The 23284-nt window shown below is 45.0% G+C and overlaps 2 protein-coding genes across 2 annotated transcripts; both read left to right on the forward strand.

The window, feature by feature from the left end:
• The first annotated feature begins 1528 nt into the window (after positions 1–1528).
• LOC144705485 (Rieske (2Fe-2S) domain-containing protein) lies at positions 1529–3415 on the forward strand. The gene is made up of 3 exons (XM_078578189.1): positions 1529–2020; positions 2717–2974; positions 3126–3415. Exons 1-3 carry the CDS (start codon positions 1652–1654, stop codon positions 3306–3308), a joined length of 810 nt encoding a protein of 269 aa, XP_078434315.1. The 5' UTR covers positions 1529–1651; the 3' UTR covers positions 3309–3415.
• Positions 3416–4375: 960 nt separating this feature from the next.
• LOC144705482 (uncharacterized) lies at positions 4376–6064 on the forward strand. Its single transcript, XM_078578182.1, has one exon. The coding sequence runs from the start codon at positions 4376–4378 to the stop codon at positions 6062–6064; it is 1689 nt and encodes a 562-aa protein (XP_078434308.1).
• Positions 6065–23284: the final 17220 nt, after the last annotated feature.

Consider the following 23284-nt stretch of genomic DNA (forward strand, 5'->3'; position numbering starts at 1 on the left):
TACGAGACGATGACGGTCAGTGCCATGTATGACGATGATGGACAGCGTAGATGGCTCCCTCGATGATGATGAATGAGGGTCATGGCTGGGGGACAATGAGACGACGACGGTCAATGCCACGAATGATGAAGACCGATGGCGTAGACAGCTTCCTCGACAACGATCAATTAGGATGATGGGCAGACGAAGACGAGTTCTCCTGCAAGCGGCGACTGCTGACATTCTATGGTGAGTTCTCTGGCAAGTGGCTGATAGTCGAGGGTTGAGATTTCTGTTTCTAATTTTACCATGATGGGAAACTGAAAGGTCTCAAATTAAGAACTTTCCTTCTTCTACAATAACGTCAATATATGAAGGATGATGAAGTTTAGGGACTCTGCAGACGGACGACGTCAATAATTCCCATAGACGAGATGACCCAAACTGACTGAGACAGTCGTCAACCATTGTCATCACGTTGACGTCTTTTTGGCGGCAGACGATGATGTTGCGAGCAGTCAACAGATCTTCAACCAGATTTCCATGTCATCGGGACGTACCAAACCGTCCCGTCAGTTGTCCACGGCTCCAGAATCGGATGAGAAACCGTCCCATCCACATCCTGAGGAAATGAGGAGAGAGAATTAGTGGGCTCCACCCAACAACGACTACCAATAGTGCAGGGACGTGGACGGGACGTTTTTTTCGTCCCAGGACGAAAAAACCGTCCCGCCCAGGGGAATGTATGAAAATCAGGACGAAGATTCATCCGGGGCGTCTCGGACGATGGACGTACAGATTGAAAAACCTCAGAGTCACATCTGACGGATGAGATCTATGTGGCCTCGTTGTGACATTTTTCATTAATTCCCTGTATTTTTACTCTGTGCAAACTGACGCTGCTCAAAAGTAATTGTACATATGCCCCTCCGCATTCTCTCTCCTTTGTATCTCCCTAAAAAACTTAGAAAAATTCATATTAACGGGTTTTAAACATACATTTAATACATTAAAAATATAGAACAGGTATTTTTTCGTCTGGGACGCGCGATGGGACGGTTTTTACTCCGGATGGGACGGAAATTCATCCCGGGACGAATGGACGGGACAGTATTCGTATTGCCGGACTGATTTCGGATGTCCAACAGGACGATCTTCGTCCCGTCCCATCCATGGTCCACGTCCTGGGACAATCCGGACATACAATGTTGGGATGCGGACGAGATGGTTTTTTCATCACAGGACGAAAAAATTGTCCTGTTCCCGAGGTTGGACGTAATCTGGGACAAAAATTCGTCCAGGGATGAACGGACGGGACGGTTTTCGTCCACTCGGACGAAAAAATGTCCCGTCCGGAGGTTTCGGACGAGAAAACCGTCCCGTCCGGGTCCCTGCACTGATTCCGGACGTGGGACGGGACGATCTTCGTCTACTGCTCCAGCGAGTAGGACGGGAGGGTCGTGGGACGGGGCGGTCCGTCCATCGTCCATCTGGCCCAGCGACTATATATAAATACAAGCCTGTGGCGCGGCCACGTAGGTAACCGTCATCTCGATCTTGTGGCCATGGAGGGCCCTCGCAGGAAGACCTCTAATCGAGGATTTGCCAGCTTCAACTAGGTCGGAGGAGGAGGGCTTGCTCGAGGGCGATCGATCGATCCACTGCTCCAACCATGGCGTCGGCGAGCAAGATCTCCTCCCTGGCCGGCGGATCGGTGCTCTTCTCAGCTTCCCCTCGACCTCGATCTCGCGCCCTCTTCTCCCTCCCTTCGAAGCCTTCGATCTCGCGATCTGCTCGCAGGATATCTTGCGAGGCCACGGAGACCTCCAAGGTCGCTTCTTCTGGCGCCGCCGGCGATGGCAGGAGCTGGATTCCCGTTGTTCCGCTGGCCGCGCTTCCCAAAGGCGAGAGGCGGGTGATCATTCAGGGCAACGAGACTATTCTGCTTCTCTGGTACAAGGATGAAGTTCTCGCCATCGAGAACAGGTCCCCCGCCGAGGGCGCGTACAGCGAGGGCTTGATCAATGCCAAGCTCACTCAGGTGCCTGCTTTTCTCTTTGCTTGTTTTTTTTAAAATTTTGAATCGCCGTTTATATTCTTCTTTTCCTCCTTTATCTTGCTCGATTTCTGTGGCGCGTAGCCTTAGAGTTTGGATTATAATCCACGATGTGGATGGTCTTTGAACGTTTTTCCTCTAAAATCTGATGTTATATGTTTCTTAAACTTTAATTATTACCATAATGAGAAATAATTCATTTTCTTTCGAACCCTGTTGTTTCAGGGATAGTATGAGACTTTGAAGATACTTATTTCTTTGGCGTGCACCTTTCAAATATCCCCCTGGAGAGTTATAATTTTTTCATTTAACAATATCCCCAAACTCGAAGAATGAAATCATTAGACAGTGGTACCGGTCATTAAGACTCTTGGGTACAGTTCCAATTTCGTTTCCAAATAAATAAGTGCACGAATTCTTGTGCTTATCTTATAAATACCTTCAAAAAACATTTCAGATAATCAGCATACCATTTTACGTTGGTCCTTGCTTGTTCTGGAAAATCCTGAGGTCGTGGATATCAAACATGCTAGCCATTTACTTTATGGAAGACATCGCCAAGAAAGTGCTCTATTCATGAGTCTTATAATTTTTAGTTTCTATTTTGTAGCAGAGTAATATACGTTTATTCATGGTTGGGTGATGAAATATTGTTCTCTGGGATTTATTCAAAGTTTCCAGGATGGATGTATAATCTGTCCAACAACAGATAGTACCTTCGATCTCAGGACGGGGGCGATAAAAACATGGTACCCCAACAACCCGGTGCTCAGGATCCTCACGCCGGCCTTGAGAAACCTCTTCGTCTACCCCGTTAAAATTGACAATGAGAACATCTGCATTAGTGCTGTCAACACCCAGCTTGGGGAGTCTGCAGAGATCCTCTTCAGTGGCAGAGCTCAACCCGGGGTCACAGCCTCCAACGTCAACGTCGATGAGGTAGGTGCTACCTCAGTTCTCCACCCATTTCCATTTTTTCACAAGAATGTGTCTGTTTTAGATTCATTTTCCTGAGAAAAAGAATTTCTGGGAACTTTATTAACTTTTCAGAAATGAATATATTTGATGGGTTTGGCAATGTCTGATGCAGGTGAGAATGGTTGTAGACGAGAACGTGGGTGGCTTTGGTTTTACCAGACAGAATGAGATCCTGAATGGGAAAGCTGCCCTTATTGGGTTCCTTCTTCTCCTTGATTTCGAGCTATTGACTGGCAAGGGCATTCTCAAGGGAACCGGCTTCTTGGACTTCCTCTATGCTTTCAACTCTCTGTAGAGGAAGACTATTCTCGCCTTCAGGTCACTCTCTCTTGCTCTCTCTTGTTTGTATATCTTCTTTGAGATATTTTCACAACAGTAGATATTGGTCATCGGTTATGCTCTTATGCTGTGGGGAAAAGAGAAGTCTGTTCTTTAGGCTGAAAAAATGTCAACAGCTACTCTAAAATGAGCAGGCAGGTGAAGCTTGACTGACTCAATTCACTCAACTGAATAGGGCTGATACTGCCTACTATTATCCACTAATTAGATTAGGGCATTAAGAAGAGAGAAAATGATGGGAAAGAAGCCCGGGGGGAGGCTGAGAAACAGTCTTTCTGTTATGGTTTCTACTGTCCTTTTTTTTCTGAGCATCAGTATAGTTTTTACTCATGTTCAAGAGTTTCTCCCTGAAGACTGGTTAAAAATACTTACAGACCAATTATTAGTGGCATTTATTTTCTATCAAGGCCTCATTGTACTCGGGATTAGTTCTTCTCTACATTGCTGCAATTTAAGCCCTATTATAAAAAATATCATGTTCAAAGTAGTACGAGAGTGGCGAGGAGGGTAAAATGGAGGGGAAATCGGCAAATCTCTGAGCGTTCTTCGTCGGAAGGCTTTACGAATTTGATCCACAAGAGAGATAGGCGGCAATATCCCTCTCGCGAAGCTATGCAGTAATGTAAGTCATCTTGGTCGGCACCGGAGCTTGACGATCTCCGCCGTCGGGCACGATCTCCGCCGTCGGCCCCGACGGTAGCCCACTCGTCGTCGGCACTTGCCTCGTCGCCGACACCGACGGCCCCCCTTCCGCCGTCTGCTGCAAAAACTCTTGCCTCCTCCAGCCTCTCCGTCGGCTCCCGACCCAGCTTCCACATCCAGGGTGATGAAGATTTCTGCCATGGAAGGGAGCTCGAGCGAGAACCGGAAACCCTAGCGCCCGAGGAAGAAGAAAGAAAGGACTGGGGGTGAGGCTGCCGGTCGGTTCAGGGCGGCCGTTTTTTTCCTGAAGCGGGGTTCCACCCCTCTCGCCGACGTGAAGGATCTGCTGAGGGTTTCCTTTGGCGCGATTGTGCAAAATACATGGCACGGATATACGTTGGAAACCTGGACGCCAGTTTTACTAAAAGGAAGCTTGAAGACAAGTTTCGGGCCTACGGTGCTTTGAGAAGTGTATGGGTGGCCCGTAAACCTCCAGGTTATGCTTTTGTTGAATTTGTTGACAGAAGGGGTGCTCTTGATGCTATTCCTGAGCTTGATGGCAAAAATGGATGGAGGGTTGAGATGTCTCATGGGGGAGGTAGCCATACTCGGGAGCGACATGTGGGGTCGGCTATGAAGTGTTATGAGTGTGGCGAGCCGGGGCATCTTGCCAGAGTGTGCCGACTTAGCATCGGCTCCAGAGGGATGGGAAGTGGAAGACGCCCGAGTCCTAGCCCCAGGCGACGAAGAAGCCAAAGCTATGGCCGTAGGGCCTGGCGGGCCCCCCCGTGCCACGGACCGAATGACCGGGCGGGCAAACGGCGAAGTCCAGGCTGTGCGGGGTTGGAGGCCGACGCTGGCAAACGGAGTACTTTTGCAGACATACTCCGAGAAGCTCCGCGTGGGGCTGGCTCTGGTGTGCACCCTTTGACAGCCCGATTTGCCCAGCGAGAAGAGCATTCCACACAACAGAAGCGACGGCTTGAACGAATCAACGAGAACTGTTGCTTCCGTTGCCTGGGACGCGGACATGTCGCAAAAGACTGCAGAGATCCAGTAATCTGCCGCCAATGCCGACGCACAGGTCACCGCCGATCCGAGTGCCCAATGAACCTAAAGCTGGGAGGCCGTGCTGACTCGAGAAGTTTCACGGAGTTCAGAGTCACCTCTCTCATCGGGGAGGTTCAAGGAGGCGCTTCGACATTGGAGGCAGTTCAAGCAGGTTTGGCGGAACACTATGCCCCGCTTTTTCAGGCGGAACTCCAAATGGTGGACGAGAAACAATTCCTACTTAGAAGATTGCCTCGGGCAGCAAGAGAAAACATCTGTGGATGGCACCAGCAGATGCCGGCGCAAGGAACAGTCAAATGGCGGGGAGTCAAAAAGACAGACGGGGGATGCAAGATAAAGAACGGTACGATCTTGGTGGAGGCTCATGGCATTCCGTTCGGATATCGCTCAGTGGAACACGCAGCCCATATGGTGCGAAAATTTGCTCGCCTTCGCCGGATTATATCCACCGGGCTGGAGAGCGGAGACCCTCTAATCACAGTGCTTGAAGTGGAACCCCACAACGTCGGCATGCTCCCTCGATCAGTTTTATGCGAGGCGGCCCCAGGGGCCCCGGTTGTCCAGCTCTTGGTGGTCCCACCGCCTCCTCTTCCTCGATCGGCCAACTTTGTGATGGTCGGGAACCCCCCCACAGGCATCGAAGGGGACGGACGGTCCACCAGGGGAACCTCAGGGCCTCAGGCAGGCCAAACAGAGTGGAGGCAAAAGTCTGCGGCGCTTTCCACGATTGGCTCCGAGAGCGTTTCTTCGCTCATTCAAAATTTGGGGCGCAATGCTCCGAAAACGCGCGATGCAACTCCTGAGCAAGCAGCCAAGAATGACTCATCAGAGGGGAGAGACGAAGGGGCCACCTCCCCAGCTGCCCCTATCGCGGCTGAGCCCAGCTCCCAGGGGACAGCGCCAGAACGAGTTGAACATCCCAAGACGAGAATGATTGCGGAAGCAGCAGGAGCTATGATGGCTTCGACAGTAGAGGGCGCCACGGTAGCCTCCCCATGAATTGCCTCTCATGGAACGTGCGAGGCCTCCGTGACGAGCGAAGGCGAGGAGTAGTGGGAAGATATATCAATGAATGGGGGGCAAAGGTGGTGTGCATCCAAGAGACTATGTTAGAGCAGGATCTACCCCAAGTGTGGGGCGCCCTCGGCCGGGGGGTGATGGAGCACACATAATCGGTGATGCAATTGGCCGATCAGGGGGTATTGCAGTGGCTTGGAGGGCGGAGGACTTTGACAAGCTGGAGGAGTGGAAAGGGCAGCATGTGGTTGCGGCCCGTTTGTCCAACCGTGAGGACGGGCGGACATGGGTGGTGGTCTCGGCCTACGGACCACCGGCCTCGCGAAGAGGGGAACTGTGGGAAGATATTTACGCCTTTGCCCACAAATTCCAGGAGCTCCTGATTCTCATTGGTGGTGATTTCAATGTGACTGTGGCGGCCGAGGACAGGCCGAATGGCTTGGGGGGGATAGACCCAGGTTCGGCGGAGTACAGGAACCTACTGGCCAACTGTGGATTTCAAGAAATGGGGCCCTCGGACCGATGATTCACCTGGCGAAGCGCAGCAGGCCCTCTGGCGCGCTCTCGGCTCGATCGATTCCTATGCTCCATCGCGCTGCTGGAGATGTTTCCGCTCGCAGAGGTCACGTCCCGACCCCGCCCTATTTCTGATCATACTCCTATTTCCTGGCAGGCACAAACAGGAACTGCAAAGCCCCCCTATTTCAAGCTAGATCATTCCTGGTTACGAGAGGAGGGCTTCAAGAGGCGAGTTGCCGAGTGGTGGGGTACCGCTCCTGCTATCGGATCAGCGTCGGCACGGCTGGCTACTAAGCTGACAGGGCTCCGCCGACACCTCATCGACTTCCGTCGGAAGATTCGCGAGGACCGGAACCAAACCAGGGACGCTGCTCTTGCGGAGATACAACGATGGGACACAGAGGAGGATAGCCGGCCTTTATCAGCGGAGGAGTTGGCGACACGTCAAGCCCATCGGGACGTAGTGGCTGAGGAGGATTTAAAGACTGAAATGGACTGGCGATAGCGATCACGGCAGCTTTGGCTGGAGGCAGGGGATGCAAATACCCACTTCTTCCATCAAGCAGCAAGTGGGAGACGAAGAATGAACAAGATCAACCATTTACGGGTGGAGGGGACAGTGGTCAGCGGCCAGACGGAGGTTGGATGTGCCCTAGCTAACCTCTTTTGGGCTTTCTACCGTCGGGGACCGCGTAACAAATGGAAGTGGTCTGGAGCCGACGCACCCAGGATCTCGGAAGAGCAACAAACTAAGCTAATCGAGCCTTTCTCAACTGAAGAGGCTCAGCTGGCCATTCGTGGGTTGAATGCTGAAGGGGCTCCGGGACCGGACGGCATGCCAATTTTCTTCTACAAGGAGTGCTGGGATATGGTGGGTCCGGAGGTCATGGCGACTTTGGAGGAATTCCGGAATGGTACCTGCGAGATGGACCGGCTGAACAAAGCTTATATCGTGCTTATCCCAAAATGTCCGGGAGCTGAACAAGTGGGAGAGTTCAGGCCCATCGCTCTCTCCAATTCGATATACCTGATCATCGCCAAGGTACTTGCCAACAGACTCTGCGAGGTAATCGGCTATTTAGTGAGCCCTCTTCAATCTGCTTTTGTCCCGGGTAGACACATGGTGGAGAGTGTGGTTGTGGCAGAGGAAATTCTTGCGGCCTGGAGGCGAACATTCACCTCCGGATTTATGTGGAAGGTGGACTTCGCCAAGGCATATGATACGCTTGACTGGCGATATCTCTGGAATGTATTGCGCAAGCGTGGTTTCCCGGAGGTTTGGGTGCGATGGATGAAGCTCTGCGTAGCGACCAGCACTTTTGCAGTCCTAGTCAATGGCCGACCTCAAGGGGGCTGGATCCACCCCCAAAGGGGTATCCGGCAAGGATGTCCACTGGCCCCGCTTTTATTTATATTGGCGGCGGATACCTTGACGCGGTGCTCGGAACGGTTGTGTGCAAGGGGGCTGCTCAGAGGATTTCACACCCCTGGCTGGCCTAGCGGGATCCCACTCCTTCAGTATGCAGACGACACTACTTTTTTCATCGAGGGATCGGTGGAGGAGGCTGAGAACCTCTCGATCTTGCTGGACGTCTTCTCTGATTTCTCTGGACTCAAACTGAATAGGGCCAAGTCTACACTCGTCGGTATCGGGCTATCTCCAGAAGATTTGTGTCAGTGCTCCCAACTTCTATATACGCCGATTGGCTCCCTGCCCATTCGGTATTTGGGCCTGCCTCTCACTGATGGCCGAGTTGGAGCACGGGAATGGCAACCGGTGGTGGAGAGGGTTGAACAGTGGCTGGGAGGTTGGCGAGGTCGTCTCTTGTCTCGAGGAGGGCGACTGGTCTTGGTGAAGGCTGTGCTAGCCGCGATTCCTCTACACTTCATGTCAGTCTTCAAGATGCCGGTGAGCGTTCGTAGAAGGCTTGAAAGCTGCATGCGGTAATTTTTTTGGAGCGGGCCCAGTCAAGGGGAATCGAGGGGCGTGGCCCTCGTCAGCTGGGACACTGTATGTCTCCCCACGTCACAGGGAGGCCTCGGTGTCAGGCACATTCAGCACACCAACATGGCTCTGCTGATCAAATGGGTACGTCGACTGATGCAGCCTCCATCAGATCAGGTCACGGCGGTCCTGCACGACAGCTACGAAAGGGGAATGGACTGGGAGCAATGTGCTACACCCCTCCGAGGGGACTCCGCTTTCATCAGGGGGCTGAGGGGGGTCTTCGTCAAGGCTCAGCCTCTCTTTCGGCCGAAGCTAGGGGATGGAACCAGCCTTCGGTTTTGGTCGGACGATTGGACCGGTCTTGGGCCCCTGCGAGACCTATTCCCCAGATTATATGGTCTCTCGCCCGCTCCCAGTGCCCCGGTTCGGGGGATGTGGGACAATGCGTGGTGCCCAACATTACCTGCCCATCTTTCCGAGCAACGAATGGAAGACTTCCTCCAGTTACAGCGATTGATTGCCTCTTTGCAGCCGCAAGAAGGGGCGCGGGACACCTGGGAGTGGCGAGGAGCCAGTTTTTCGGCCAAAACTGCATACCGCATTCTGCGGGGACAGGGGAGTCCAGCAGACCGCTCCCTCATACCCCGAAGTCGAATACTGTGGAGGCGGCGAATCCCACTGAAGGTGAAAATCTTCGGGTGGCTTCTCTTGCGGCGTAGACTGGTGACGCGACAGTTCCGTCAACGCTGGTACCCGGGGAATACTGCCGAATGTGTCCTATGCTCCAGGGCGGTGGAAGACTGTGGCCACCTGTTCTTCCGATGCCCGACGGCCCAGGCTGTGTGGCAGGCGGCCGGGGTGGGTAGCGTTGACCCCGCTACTGAAGAGGACTTTTGGAACTCCATCAGTGGTGGGCTGTTCCGCCGGGAGCCGGAGTGGCAACGGATCTTCGCCCACCTTTGGGCGATATGGCTACACCAAAATGAAGTCATCTTCAAGGGGAGGCCTCCCTCCGTCAATGCTATTCTGCACGACGCTAGGGGATTGGCAAATTTTTGGAAGAGAGGTGGCTGTGGCCCCCTGATTTCGTCCCCCTTGTAATGCATGACTTGATTTTCTATGTCATTATATCAATGGCAACAGGGGGTCCCTATTCTGGGGGACTCTCTCTATTTTCCTCAAAAAAAAAGTAGTACGAGAGATACTTGCGTGAGTTTATTCTTTATCGACATAGAGAGAGATGGCTACCAAGTTTATTGTTGATAACAATAGTGAAAATATGGTTTTTTAAGGTGGAAATCAAGAAACCTTCTCTAGCCAAAGTCTATACGAGGATATATCTATCCACAAGCTGTGTCAGCAGAAGCCAAACAAAGATTTAAATAAGGAACTGACAGTCTTACAAATTCCTCCCAGTGTGTCTTATAATCGCAAGGGGAAGATTAAGATGAAGAAAGGGGAAGTTGATCCTTATTAATGTTTAAACGCAACTATACTAAAATTCTTCCAATATTTCCCACTATGAATAATTACAAAATATCTGAAGTGTCAACTTAAATGGAGGGACACTTCCATCATTACTTCACCTAGCTACTTGTGTGAAAGGCAGGCAACTGGAATGCAGTATCCATTATGTCGTGGAAGGAGGGCGACTGTTAAATAGAAATATAATTTAAACCTTTTGAGGCTTCTTGGCAGTTGGCACCATCCAAGGATAGACATGGCTCAAAACATATGAGTGAGATTTTATCATTTTGGCAATGATTTAGGGATACATTCGACCATCAGGACAATAAAGACATCACAGGGGTGGTCATCAGCTTTGGAATGGATAGTAGTAGTCTGTGCCAATATTGATTATCCTTGAGGAGGATGAGGGTATGGTTTATATCTATCAGGCAGAGGTTTACTTAGAGACTGTCGTTTAAGTTGAGCTCTCGTTGATAAATGGAAGATCATGCTTACCATTGACTTTCCTAAAGGATATAATGTTGATTGAATAATGGTAAGTTTCTATTGATACTCTTCCCGCATAAGCAACTTCTATAGTATCCCTTTTAATGTTCATTCAATAAGAAAAAGAGAGATTACCACCGATTATATAGGGCTATATATAATATTAAGTAGGCCCATTAAGCCCATCTCCAAAAGTGGATCATATATTTCTGCTATCCGTGGCTCAAAGAGTATCGTGGATATCCAAATTTTGAATTCTTGAATTCAGTATCACTTCTTGAAGCACCATATCATGAACACGGATAGTTACCTCGACTTACTTTATTCCTCTGTGAAATATTAATTTGTGGTCATGGAGATGGCTGCATAGTTTTCACAATAGATTGGTATCTACATAGGAGTTTCCACTCCTATAATGTTGTTAGATGTTAGAAAATGACCCAATAAGGGGAGAAGGCCTCCTATCTTCTATATACACTCATTTTATCTCAATTTTTAAGTTGTTCAATTAAGGGTGTTGCCTCATCACGGCGTTGATTAAAAACCTGTCTATACAATCTATGATGTAGTATCATTCATCTCTCAATGCTTGGGTTCTGAACTCGAATAGAGATCACCTTCTATGTCCTCAAACATCTGGGTATCTAGGTTTCCACAAAAAAAAGCTTAATAGAAAATTTCAAAATGTAATCTTCCTTAAGCCAACACAATTGATAAAGTTAAAATTAGGGTTTTAATTTGTCGTTAGTGCTTTTGAGTTCATCAATTAAAATATAGCTCTGTAATCAATTTAATCTATCTATTGACGAGTATGGATCATCTCCACAGGGAACAATGATTAAGGATCAATAACAAGATTGATCTGTTTGGATCTTGGTCCATGATGGCTTTTTTATTGATTTTGACGATCGGATCTCTCTATGAATGGAAATGGCGTGAGTTTACGAGGCCGGTCATAGTTCAGTAAAGATTTTAAGTGGGTTTTCTGTAATATTCTTTAAATAATGATTAATGAGATAATGGGAGATACTTATAAAATACGGGGTCGAGAGACGAGAGAAATGTAAGGAGAGAAGGTGAAAATTATTATAAAGATTACAATGATTATAATAAATATGAGATAGTGTAATGGATGACATTTAAAGAACATGTGAGACAGAAGGGAGTGATGATATTGAGATTAGAAAAGTCAGTAGAACAGTAGATATGTGATGGAAATAATGACTTGTATAAGAGGGAAGATGGTAACATGATGAAGACACAATGACACGAAAGGCATGACAGGTGTTTGATAGGTGTAAAGACACGATGTGACAATAAGGTGTGATGACGAGATGGATCTAAGCTAACATTGACGATGAAAAGAGCCACTATACGGTGATGATGCTTACCATAGAACCTCACATAACGCCAAAATCATGGGAATCTGTACGTGTAAGCTCCGCCTCTCCTTTGTTACCTCTTCTCAAACACCCAAGATACAAAAAATGTGCTTGATGAAACTTGGAAACCTAATCTCTTTCAATCAGCCCACAAGTGTAGGAAGTATGTGTAAGAATGCATTTTACAAAGATCCACACCTCAATTTATTAATCAAAGGGCATGCTGTAAAGAGGGAACAAATATGAGGCTACCCTCAAAATTTCAGCTCTATCGACCTTCTAGATCGTGAGATATTAAGCCCTAAAGTTGGGCAAATCTTGGACGTCTATTTTAAGTTCTGTCAGCTAGCTCCATGACTGGTCGGCTCTTGGCCTAGCCGCCAGTCAGAAGGATAGAAGAAAACAAAAAACATTCATACTTCAGTACCAGAGTTTCTCTGGTTTAATACCCAAAGGCTTACACGTAAATGGGCCAGCCCATATAAATGCACTAGCGGATTAGTGGGCCCACATTTACAGATAAATAGAAAAACAATAAACTAACATAAATGTAGGGACAATAGGGCTTACTCACACCCTCCCTCAAGTTGATGCATAAATGCTATCAATGACCAGCTTGGATGTCGTTCGCTGGAAGTTGCTGCTTGGAAGACCTTTGGTCAGAATGTCGGCTAGTTGGTCCGAAGACGGAACATACTTCATTTGGATAATTCTAGAGTCAATTTTCTCTCTAATAAAGTGTTTGTCCACCTCCACATGTTTTGTTCGATCATGTTGGACTGGATTATGTGCAACATTAATTGCAGATTTACTGTCACAATATAAGATGATTGGAGTGTCTTGAGAGAAACCTAAGTTTTCAAGAACCCCTTTGATCCACAATGCTTCGCATATTCCTTTGGCAACAGACCTGAATTATGCCTCTGCACTAGATCTTGCTACAGCATCTTGCTTTTTACTTCTCTAGGTAATCAAGTTCCTGCCAATAAAGTAGCAATACGCAGATGTTGATCTCCATTCTACAACTAACCTGCATAATTGACATCACTGTAGATCTTTATAGAATAATCACTGTTCCCTCTAAATAGTAAACCGTGTCCAGATGTCCCTTTCAGAGAGGCTAACACTCTATGGGCATGCCAATGTGTTTCCCTTGGGTCATGCATGAATTGACTCAATACTCCAACATCAAAGGCTATATCTGGTCTCATATGGCTCAAGTAGATAAGTCTACCAACTAATCTTTGATACTGTTCCTTGCTGACTCGACTGTCATCCTCACATGCCCCAAGCTTCATGTTTGAATCAACTGGGGTACATGCGGGGTTGGACTCCAGCATCCCAGTATCCTTTAGAAGATATAATATATATTTGTATTGAGAGATGAATATACCCTCTCTTGAGTAAGCCACTTCAATTCCCAAGAAGTATCTCAAGGGACCCAAGGATTTGATGTCAAATAGTTGTGACAACTGTCTACTAAACTCATGAATAGCTTTATCATAACTGCCCGTGATTATGATATCATCTACATAAACCAACAGTGCCACAACCCCCCCTAAATTGGAGTGTTTGACAAATAAAGTGTGACCCCAGTTACTCTGAATGTACCCCATAGTTCTCATGGCTAGAGAGACTTTCCCAAACCATGCATATGGTGATTGTTTCAGTCCATAGAGTGTCTTCTTCAGCCAACAGATTTTCTTACCAAGCTTAGGAGAACAATATCCCGGTGGTGGCTGCATGTATATCTCTTCTTCTAGGTCTCCATGCAAGAAGGCATTCTCGACATCATACTGGTTCAGACCCCATACTGAGTTTTCTGCAAGTGCAATTAGTATCCGGACAGTGTTGGGTTTCGCCACTGGTGCAAAGGTCTTTGTATAGTCAATGCCACATGATTGACTGTGTCCTTTGGCTACAAGCCTAGTCTTATACATTTCCAGTGAGCCGTTTGCATTGTAATTTATGGTGTAAACTCACTTACACCCTACACACTTCCTGCCATGTGGAAATAATACTAGCTCCCAGGTTTGATTTTTACAGAGAGCCTCCATCTCTTCATCCATTGCTGACTTCCACTTAGGATCCTTCACAACTTCTTCCATAGTGCATGGCACATTCACCTCGTCTAATTTGGCAAGGTTTGGTATTCTGGAGAGAGCTTCCTATAACTAACTAAGCTGCACATAGGATATCTCAAACATTGAGTGCAGGGTCTCTTCCCTTTTCTCAACGCAACATGCCAACTCAAGTCTTCCACATCCTGCATGAGTTCTTGTTGCTGTCTTAACTCAGTCTCCTCTCCCCTTGACTCCTGTATCCTCTCAAGAGATTCCTGTTGTTCGTGTTCCTCTAGTTGTGCCTCATCCTGATCTTCACAGTCTCTGGTCGGTTCATGCTCTTCCACTGCCAACTCCCTCTTGGTGGCAGTCTCTTCCCGTAATTGCCATTCAACATTCTCTCTGCATCGTGTTGAGTTATCATTAGCTAGCTCTATTGGCTCGGCATATAACCTCTACCGCTCATTAAAAGTCACATCACCAGAAATCATGATCTTCCTCTGATTAGGGATAAAACATCTATAGCATTTTTGAGTTGAGGAATAGCCAACGAACACACATTTTTTTGCCCTTGGGTTGAGTTTGCTACCTGGACTGCGTACAAGAGCAAATGCCACACATCCAAATATTCTCATTGGCAATTCATTCTTTGTTCTTCTGTCAAGGTAGAAGATTGACATCATCTTCATTGGCCTCTAATAATTGAGTTTCCTGGAGGGAAATCTATTGATTAGATACACAATTGAAAGGAGAGCCTCTGCCCATAAATATTGTGGCGCATGTACATGAATAAGTCCTTGTGGTATCAACCACAAGACTTATTTTTCTCTCTGCTACCCCATTTTGTTGTCGGGTGTTCACACATGACTCTTGGACTATGCCCTAATTGAAAAAGAATTTTGAAAGCTCTTGGTTAAAGAAATCCTTAGCATTATTTGACCAAAATTTCTTTATGACAACTCCATATTGGTTCTTCACCATGTACCAGAACCCCTGAATGATGTTCGGTACTCCTATTTTACTCTTGAACAGGTGTAACCACATACTTCTTGTGCAATCATCGATGAAAACAATAAACCATCTTTTGCCTAAAATGGATGGGGTTATACATGCCCCCCACACATCGGTGTGAATCAAAGTGAAGGGTAGTGAGATTCTCTCACTAGTATTTTTAAATGATGCATGCTTATGCTTCCCCAAATGATATGAGTCACAAACAAGTTTAGATGAATCCAGATGTTCCACAAAAGTTGGGAACCATTTTTGCCAAAATATCAAAAGAAGGGTGCCCAAATCGAGCATGCATCATCTTTAGCTGCTCTAGTCTTCTAGAAATTGGTGCTCCTACCACCATCATCATTTTTCTTGTACCATCATCCAGCTAGAGGAGCCCATTGTTCTCTTTAATCGATCCAATCTTCATATTAGTACCTTATCAAACACATTCCACATCTCGTTCCATATTCATTAATAGAACATATTCATTATAGTGCACGTGTGATGCGTATAATAAAGTCCATGAATACATGATCGGACTTAGTGAATTATGATGAGATCGTAATACGGAGATCACTAGTCTTTAAGCATGTGTTCTAAACATTGCTATTCACGTCACGGTTGGGTAAGTGGTCTTTAGACTTGAGACACCAAAGATGTCTTGTGGACAAACGGTTGTACTTTGGCGAGGGCCAACGAGTCTCTAATCATGGGATTCTAAATGGTCTTAGTTCGGGCACATGAATAAGTTCATGAAGATGATTGAGTGGTCAAGATGGGATCATCCACCCTCGGTATAAGGGGTGATAGCTCAAGGAAGATGATATGATGAAGTCCTTGGCCAAGTGATAAGCCGAAAATAGGGGTGAAAATTACGCAAATTTTTAGCCCTTGTCGTTGTGAATTTTTGGCTTATGCAATAAAATTTATAAAACTCTACTTAATATGTATAGTGATAAGTATGAGTGTCGTCCAAGGGAGGCAAGTAGGAATTTCAATTTGATTTAATTTTTAGTGTTTTAGATCCTAATTAGAGTGAATTTGATCTTCAATGAGGATCAAGTCACCCTAATTAGGTGAGAATTTAGAGAGGGGGGTAGGAGAGATGGGAAGATTAGAAGAATTAAGAGCTCTAAATTTTCTTATTTGATCCTAATTAAAGGATCCAAGAAATCATTTAGAGAGGTTGAAAGAGGGTTCTTAAAATGAGTTGGGTTGATTTTTCAGATTGACAATTCAGAACTAAAATGGGGTAAATTGAGACTTCTAAAAATTAAAACTAAATTTTTTATAATTTTCTTTTGTAATGCAATTGAATGCCCAGGTAAAATTCCTCAATTTCTCCTCTCAATCCTAATCAGGGCTTGTACATGCCGCTCAAGCCAAGCGATTTAGAAGTTCAGACTAGAATGGAGATGAAGAAACAAACAACTTAACCTATTTCATTCAAAATGCACAAAAGTTTGAATACAATGAAAGAAAAAAATACCAAAACTGTTGATCCAGGCTGGGACTCCTCTCTGTCTTGCAGCTGTGATGAAGCACCCTCCAGAATGAGCTCCCCCTCTCGAAATTTAGCTTTTATACTTAGGTTATAGGGTAAAAATCACCATTTTACCCTCGTTTAGTACTTAATATTTATCTATCAATGTAGGCTAGATCTGAATGATCTAACCATACAGATAGAAAGAGGGGATCAAGACGAACAAATCCATAAAAATCATCTCAATCGGACTTCAGGATCAAAAGTTATTAATAAATCAATTTTAAACCAATTTAATCCATTGGATTTAAAATTGATTTATTTATTAGTTTCGTTTTTAAACACGCAATGGCGTGTCGCTCTCTCATTGGCTGGCGCATTTTGAATCCTCCTTTTTGCAGTAAAGTCCTTAAAAAGCCTGGAATTGCTTTTGGGCCGCTTAAAAGTAATTGCGTATATGCCTGGCGCACTCTCTCTCCTCCGATTTCTCCTAAAACATTAAAAATATATATTAAAAATTGCAATAAAACCCTGAATGATTTTAAATAGGATCTTTACGCTTGCCGTGGCGACGAGAGTTGTTCAGGGTCTTTTGCACTAAACGCTGCAAAAAGGCCCCAAAAGTCTAGAAATTGCATAAATACATTTTTTCTCTTATAAATATGCCCTTTTTTCATAGAATAAATGCATTTCTTCTTGAAATAAATCCCAGAAAATTCCTAAAAATTCGTAAAAAATTCTAGAAAATTCTAGAAAATTCTAGAAAATTCTAGAAAATTCCCTGATTAATTCCCATGTTGATAAATGTCGAAATAAACTTTTGAATGTGCCATTTTCATCCAAAAATAATTATTTCGAGCTTCAATAAATCCTTAAAAATTCAGATAATTAACAGAAAATTAGGGAAAAATCAGAAATTACTTGGAAGCATTATTTTTGTGTAAATATATGATAAAAACCCAAATTTAAGCCTTTTAAATGCATAAATCATGCTAATAACATGAAATAAAGACCGAAATTAGGGTGTTATCACCAAGGCAATGAAATATCGAAGAGTTCTTCGATGATTTCAGAATGCATCAATACTAACTCGGATGACCGATTAAGGTTTGATAGTTGACCATACCCTAAGTCGTCCAAGGAGCGTCAAGGGGATGAGGGATTAAACATACAGGATAACAGATGACAAACAGGTTCTATGAGTGAGTCGATACACACTCCTTTGTATCTTCTAGGACATGAGGTGTAGCTTGGCACTCCACGTGTCGAAGACTCGACCTATCGATTGGGTTAAATCGATCCGACATTAATTAATCTATATGATGATATAGTTCATTAATTTGGAAAGCCAATAAAGGTTATTGGGCATCTGGAGTTATTAACTAGACTGATACATGGGCCTAGAGGGTCACATAGTAATGATCTTTTAGACGTTAGAAGATATACTTAAGTTTTGGGGATTTTTATGAAAAATACCCACTTAGTATAAACAGGGGAAGATCCTAAATGAAATTCACCCTTCCCAGAATTGTTTAGGGGCATTTCCCCTTCTTCTCCCATCTCCCCACATCCCCTCTCCATGCCCAATGCGATTGAAACGACGTAACGATGACGAAGGAAAGAGAATGGGGATCGTCAAGGAGAAGGAGAAGATTCGACATGTTGAGGATTGTGTGGATACGTCTAGAGGCTGCACACATAAGTAGCTTGACTCCTCTCACTCTAGGATCCAAGAATTCACGGATGCAATCCATGTAAAGGTACTCATTTGAATGGTTTTTTTGATGCCGTTTGATTCATTCAAGTCTTTCGTTGTGAATCGTTTCGAATTGTTCATCCATATCTAGGCCTCTAGAACCCAACATGAAAAACATGAGAAATATGATAATCGCCCTGGTCATGGAAGCAAACTCAAATAGGGACTTAAGTCTTTCAACTTCTTCCCTAAGGACATATATTTCTTCCCCCTATTCTTGGGCATAATTTTGGCTTCTTTAGAGATGACTAGTTCACAACCTTCCTGGGTGCCACCTTGTATCATTACTGGATTTGCCTGACCCCAACGAGGAGGTTGATTTTATAATTTCCATCATTGTTTGATATTGTGATTGATGGATATTATGTGGCCGTTAAGCCAATCACACTACCATTTTTATTTAAGTTCATTGAATACAATATTTGTGCTCACTATTATTCCGTGTGATGTTTATAATGAAGTCCATAAATACATGCAATGACTTAGTGAATTATGATGAGATCATAATAAAATGATCACTAGTCTTTAAACATGTATTCTAAATATTCTTATTGGAGGTTTAGTCGAGACGGACATCAAATTATCTGGATAGAATAGCACTAGCTAGTACTACTTGTACAACAAGTATATCAGATCATGTGGCTATTAGTGTGGTGACGCTAATGATAGATAGTGGGTGCTCTTTGGAGAAAGAGTTCATTGAATTGATTCATACAAATCCCTGAATGGTATTATACCTAAACATCAATCAGGTTGATTCAAGTCACAGTTGTATAAGTGATCCACTAACCTGAGATACCAAGGACATCTAGTGAGTGGACGACTACGTTTTGACTATGACTTACGAGCCTCTAATCATGGGATTCAAATAAGTTATAGATCGGATGTAGTAAGAAGCTTATGGAGATGATTGAGTGGTCAAAACGGGATTACCTGCCCTCAGTATAAGAGGAGATTGACTCAAGCAAGAGGATGCAAAAAAATCCCTTGCCAAGGTAGTGAGGATATTGGAGATGGTGTTCTCCAATGATCCTTGTTATACATAAGTACTAATCGAATGACAGATTAGGGTTTGACGATAAACCACACCCTAAGTTTTCGAGAGTCTTGTGCGGATGATGGATTATACATATATGGTAATCGATGACAATAAAGGTTCCATGAGAGAGTTCGAGACTACTCGGTATCTTCTAGAGCACGAGGTGTAGCTTGGCACCCCACGGGCTGGAAGTTTAACATATAAACTACGTTAAATCGATCCTTATTTAATTAATTTATATGTAGATATAGTTAATTAATAAGGTTGATCAATAAATGTTATTGGGTCATTAAAGTTATTAAGTAGAACGATACATGGGCCTAGAGGGTCACACACACAAGGTCATAAGGACATTGGTGGATATATTTTATTTTGTAAGGTTTTTGATAAAAACCTTAAGTGAAATATAAAGAAGGAAAGGGGTCTCATTTTAAGCACCCATGCAAACCTGATTTGAGAGCCCTTCCCTTTCTCCATTCAGATTTTTTATTTTTCAAGAAGATTCGAAGAAGAAGACGTGGAGATCCAAGCGCCAAGTGATCGCGTCGATACTTCTAGAGGTCAAACGCATGAATGACTTCAAAATGATCTTGGAGCGGCAAAGTCAAGGGTGGAACAAGTTCCCCATAAGGTACATTCACTGTTTTATCTCGGAGCGGCAAAATCGACATGCTTCCGCATCCATTGAAACATGTTTTTAATGGACGAACCAAGGCAGCAAACCCAACAGTGATTCTACTTCTTGTAGTACTTGCAAAACATGCCCTCCTGTGTTTGAGCTTTTGACTGTATCTAAGTCAGTGGCTTCCAATTCTAACTCCTCTGATCCCCTAGTGCAATCTGAGATCTCTAAGGCCTCTGTGGCGCCACCTTGACCATCAATCCGGTTCCACTTTCTCCCTGAGTAGATTTAGATATCAGATCCAGCCTTCCTTCTTCTCTCGCCAGTATGATAGCTTCCTCTAGGTCAGGTACTATCTCTCGATTCAACAGTTGGCTCCACATACTTTCATACTCAATATTAAGTCCTAGTAGAAATTTTTAGAGCCTATCCTTCTTTGTGTATTGCCATTCATCTGATTCAGGGTCCTTGATGGGCCTATAGTGATCAATCTCTTGCGAGATAGCTTGTAGCTCATTAGCGTATACATTGACCGTCTTGTCCCCTTGAACCAGATTGGCAGCCCTACCAGTTAGACTGTATAATATAAAATCCCTTCCCTTTGAACTGCCTTTGTGTACATGATCCCGGATTGCCTTAGTTGTCTTCAGGAGAAGGAAGTTCTTACATTCATTTCCAAGCATTCTCCCCAAGAACCAAGGTCAGATTAGGGCATCATCCTGCTTCCATCCTTTGTAAACACTACTAGGGTCACTAGTGATGAACAAATGCTCAAAAAGAGCTCTCCCTTCAAGGATGATCTCCACGTACTCATCCCAATGGAGTGTATTCAGCCCATCATACTTGAGGGGTCTAGGAACACGTGGAAAAGTGTGTTGCACCATTCTCTCACAATCTTGGAGTGATACAGAATCACTAGAACTTGCCTTCATCATCTTTGTGGCCATTTTCAAAGCCCAGAGAGTCTAACCTCAAATCTTGAAAAGCCTTCTCGTTTCCTTGAAATAGTAGGTTGCTTCCTTCAGGAACGAGAGGAGAGAGATCAGGTTGAGTCTTCCACCAGTGACGAGCACCCCATGTCCAGCTCTGGTACCATGTCACGTAGCTCCATGGCTGGTCGACTGTTGACCTAGACGCCAGTCAGAACGAGAGAATAAAACAAAAACATTCATACTTCATTACTAGGGTTTCTCTGGTTTAAAACCTAGAGACTTATATGTAAAAGGACTGGATGATGGAGGACCATCCCGTTGAACACGCCATGACTCATCGTCAGCCATGTCGCGGAGCCCAAGCTGATGTGAAGAACCAGAGCTTTCACTACCAGGATTGAAAACCGCATCCGTGTCATGTTGTTCTCTCGTGTTCGCGTTGTTTTTATAGTTTTTAGAGACCCTTCATGGTTTTACGGGGGTCCCCTTTGCGTTGTTTGAATAGACAAACACGGTAACCGATGATGAACAGGTTCCATGAGTGAGTCGATACACACTCCTTTGTATCTTCTAGGACACGAGGTGTAGCTTGCACCCCACGTGTCGGAGTCTCGACCTATCGATTGGGTTAAATCGATCCGACATTAATTAATCTATATGATGATATAGTTAATTCATTTGTAAGGCCAATAAAGGTTATTAGGCCGCTGGAGTCGTTAACTGGACTGATACATGGGCCTAGAGGGTCACACGCAAATGGTCGTTTGGACGTTGGAAGATATACTTAAGTTTTGGGGGTTTTTATGAAAAATACCCACTTAGTATAAATAGGGGAAGGCCCTGAACGAAATTCACCAAGGCCAGAATTGTTCAGGGGCCTTTCCCCTTCTTCTCCCTTCTCCCCACACCCCCTCTCCATCCCTGATGTGATTAGGATGACGTAACGACGCCGACGGAGAAAGAACGGGGCTCGTCAACGAGAAGGAGGAGATCCAACTTGCCAAGGACCGCGTGGATACGTCTAGAGGCTGCACACTTGAGCAGCTCGACTCGTCTCACTCCAGAATCGGAGAAATCACGGATGCGATCCATGAAAAGGTACTTCATTTTAATGTTTTTGTCGATGCCGTTCGATTCGCAAAGAGTCTTCCGCTGCGCATCATTTTTTTGATTGGTTCATCCATCTCAAGGCCTCTAGAACCCAAGAGAAACAAATTTGTAGATTCTTGGTCACAACTTGCTTGTGGATGAAGTGGAAGTCAATTTCCGCATGCTTGATATAAACACTCTCAGAAAAGGTAGAAGAAGAGGAAGAATGGAAATAGAGATAGATGAGAAGGAGAGACAAGAACAGGAGAAGAGATTAAAGATCGTTGATCCTTCTTATTACCTCTTTACAAATGGGTTGGTATTTATAGTCATTTCTATAATGAATAGTTATAGACAGTTACAGATCTCAATCTGTAACTATATATATTAAATAAAACATAACTGTTAGTATATCTAACAGTTTATTTTACCTATCTAGATTTAATATCAATCACTGGATTTAATCCTAAACACTAGATTTAATCCTATATTTAATCCTATGAAACTATTTCTCTTAGCAAGTATAAGTACATATTCATGTTTTTTTAACTAATTACTTCCTAGATCTTATCGGTCGAAGTTGATGCTGTCGTGTCCTTGCACTTGTCTTTACTTGGTCCTGGCATGAAAAATGGGATTAGCAGCGAGATAGGTGACGCTGATATTATCACACCAGAGGATGGGAACTTCGGGTGTTAGTGATGGGCGCCGTAAAGGCGTATAAATCGCGGAGAGTTTGAGTAGGCCGAGTGGATGTGGTAGAGGAGTGAGCAGCGGAGGTCGATGGTGCAAGGTCCGAAGGAGCTGGAGGTGATGTGGAAGAATTGGGAGTGGAGGGTAGAGGTTAATGAGACGGCAAAGTGGTCGGTGAAGGACTTGGATGGGATGGTATTGGTAAAGGCCGGGAAAGGGGTCGAGCGCCAAGAATCCTTTGGCCAAAGGATGGGGCAGAGGAGGATGATTCGATGGATTGTGGAGTAGTGAGGAGATAAGAGGGGAAGATTTTTTCGTCAAAGAAAACATCGCGGGAACAAAAATCTTACCTGTGCGGGTGTGAGACAACGGTAACCTTTGTTGGAAGCTAAGAGGGGGGGTGAATTAGCTTATCTACTTTTTGTTTGCCTAATTAGCTTTTAAGATTCCTTGATTTGACTCTCACCTTCTTTCTCCCAAACACTTGGATTTACTTGGTTCCTCGATCCGCTTAGTGATCGAGTCAATCCAAGGCCCCCCTTCAAGTCCAAATTAGGACTCAGGATAACCTTACTAAGGATCCTCCCTTGTAAGGTACCCTAACCCAACTTACAGAGTTGCTTCTGCAGAGGAGTCTTTCGATGGCACGTCACGTTCTTTGGTGCACGAGCTTCAACCCCGAACCGCCTTCGGGGAGATTGTCATGAACTCTTCCTCGTACGTC

The sequence above is a fragment of the Wolffia australiana genome, chromosome 7, assembly GCF_029677425.1.
Source record: "Wolffia australiana isolate 7733 chromosome 7, ASM2967742v1".
NCBI lineage: Eukaryota > Viridiplantae > Streptophyta > Magnoliopsida > Alismatales > Araceae > Wolffia > Wolffia australiana.

Bases quoted from the DNA above. Each gene is read 5' to 3' on its own strand.
- LOC144705482 (XM_078578182.1), top strand. From the start codon at position 4,376: ATGGCACGGATATACGTTGGAAACCTGGACGCCAGTTTTACTAAAAGG.
- LOC144705485 (XM_078578189.1), top strand. From the start codon at position 1,652: ATGGCGTCGGCGAGCAAGATCTCCTCCCTGGCCGGCGGATCGGTGCTC. The intron at 2,021-2,716 runs GTGCCTGCTTTT...CAAAGTTTCCAG, and splicing joins TCAATGCCAAGCTCACTCAG to GATGGATGTATAATCTGTCC. The intron at 2,975-3,125 runs GTAGGTGCTACC...TGTCTGATGCAG, and splicing joins CCAACGTCAACGTCGATGAG to GTGAGAATGGTTGTAGACGA.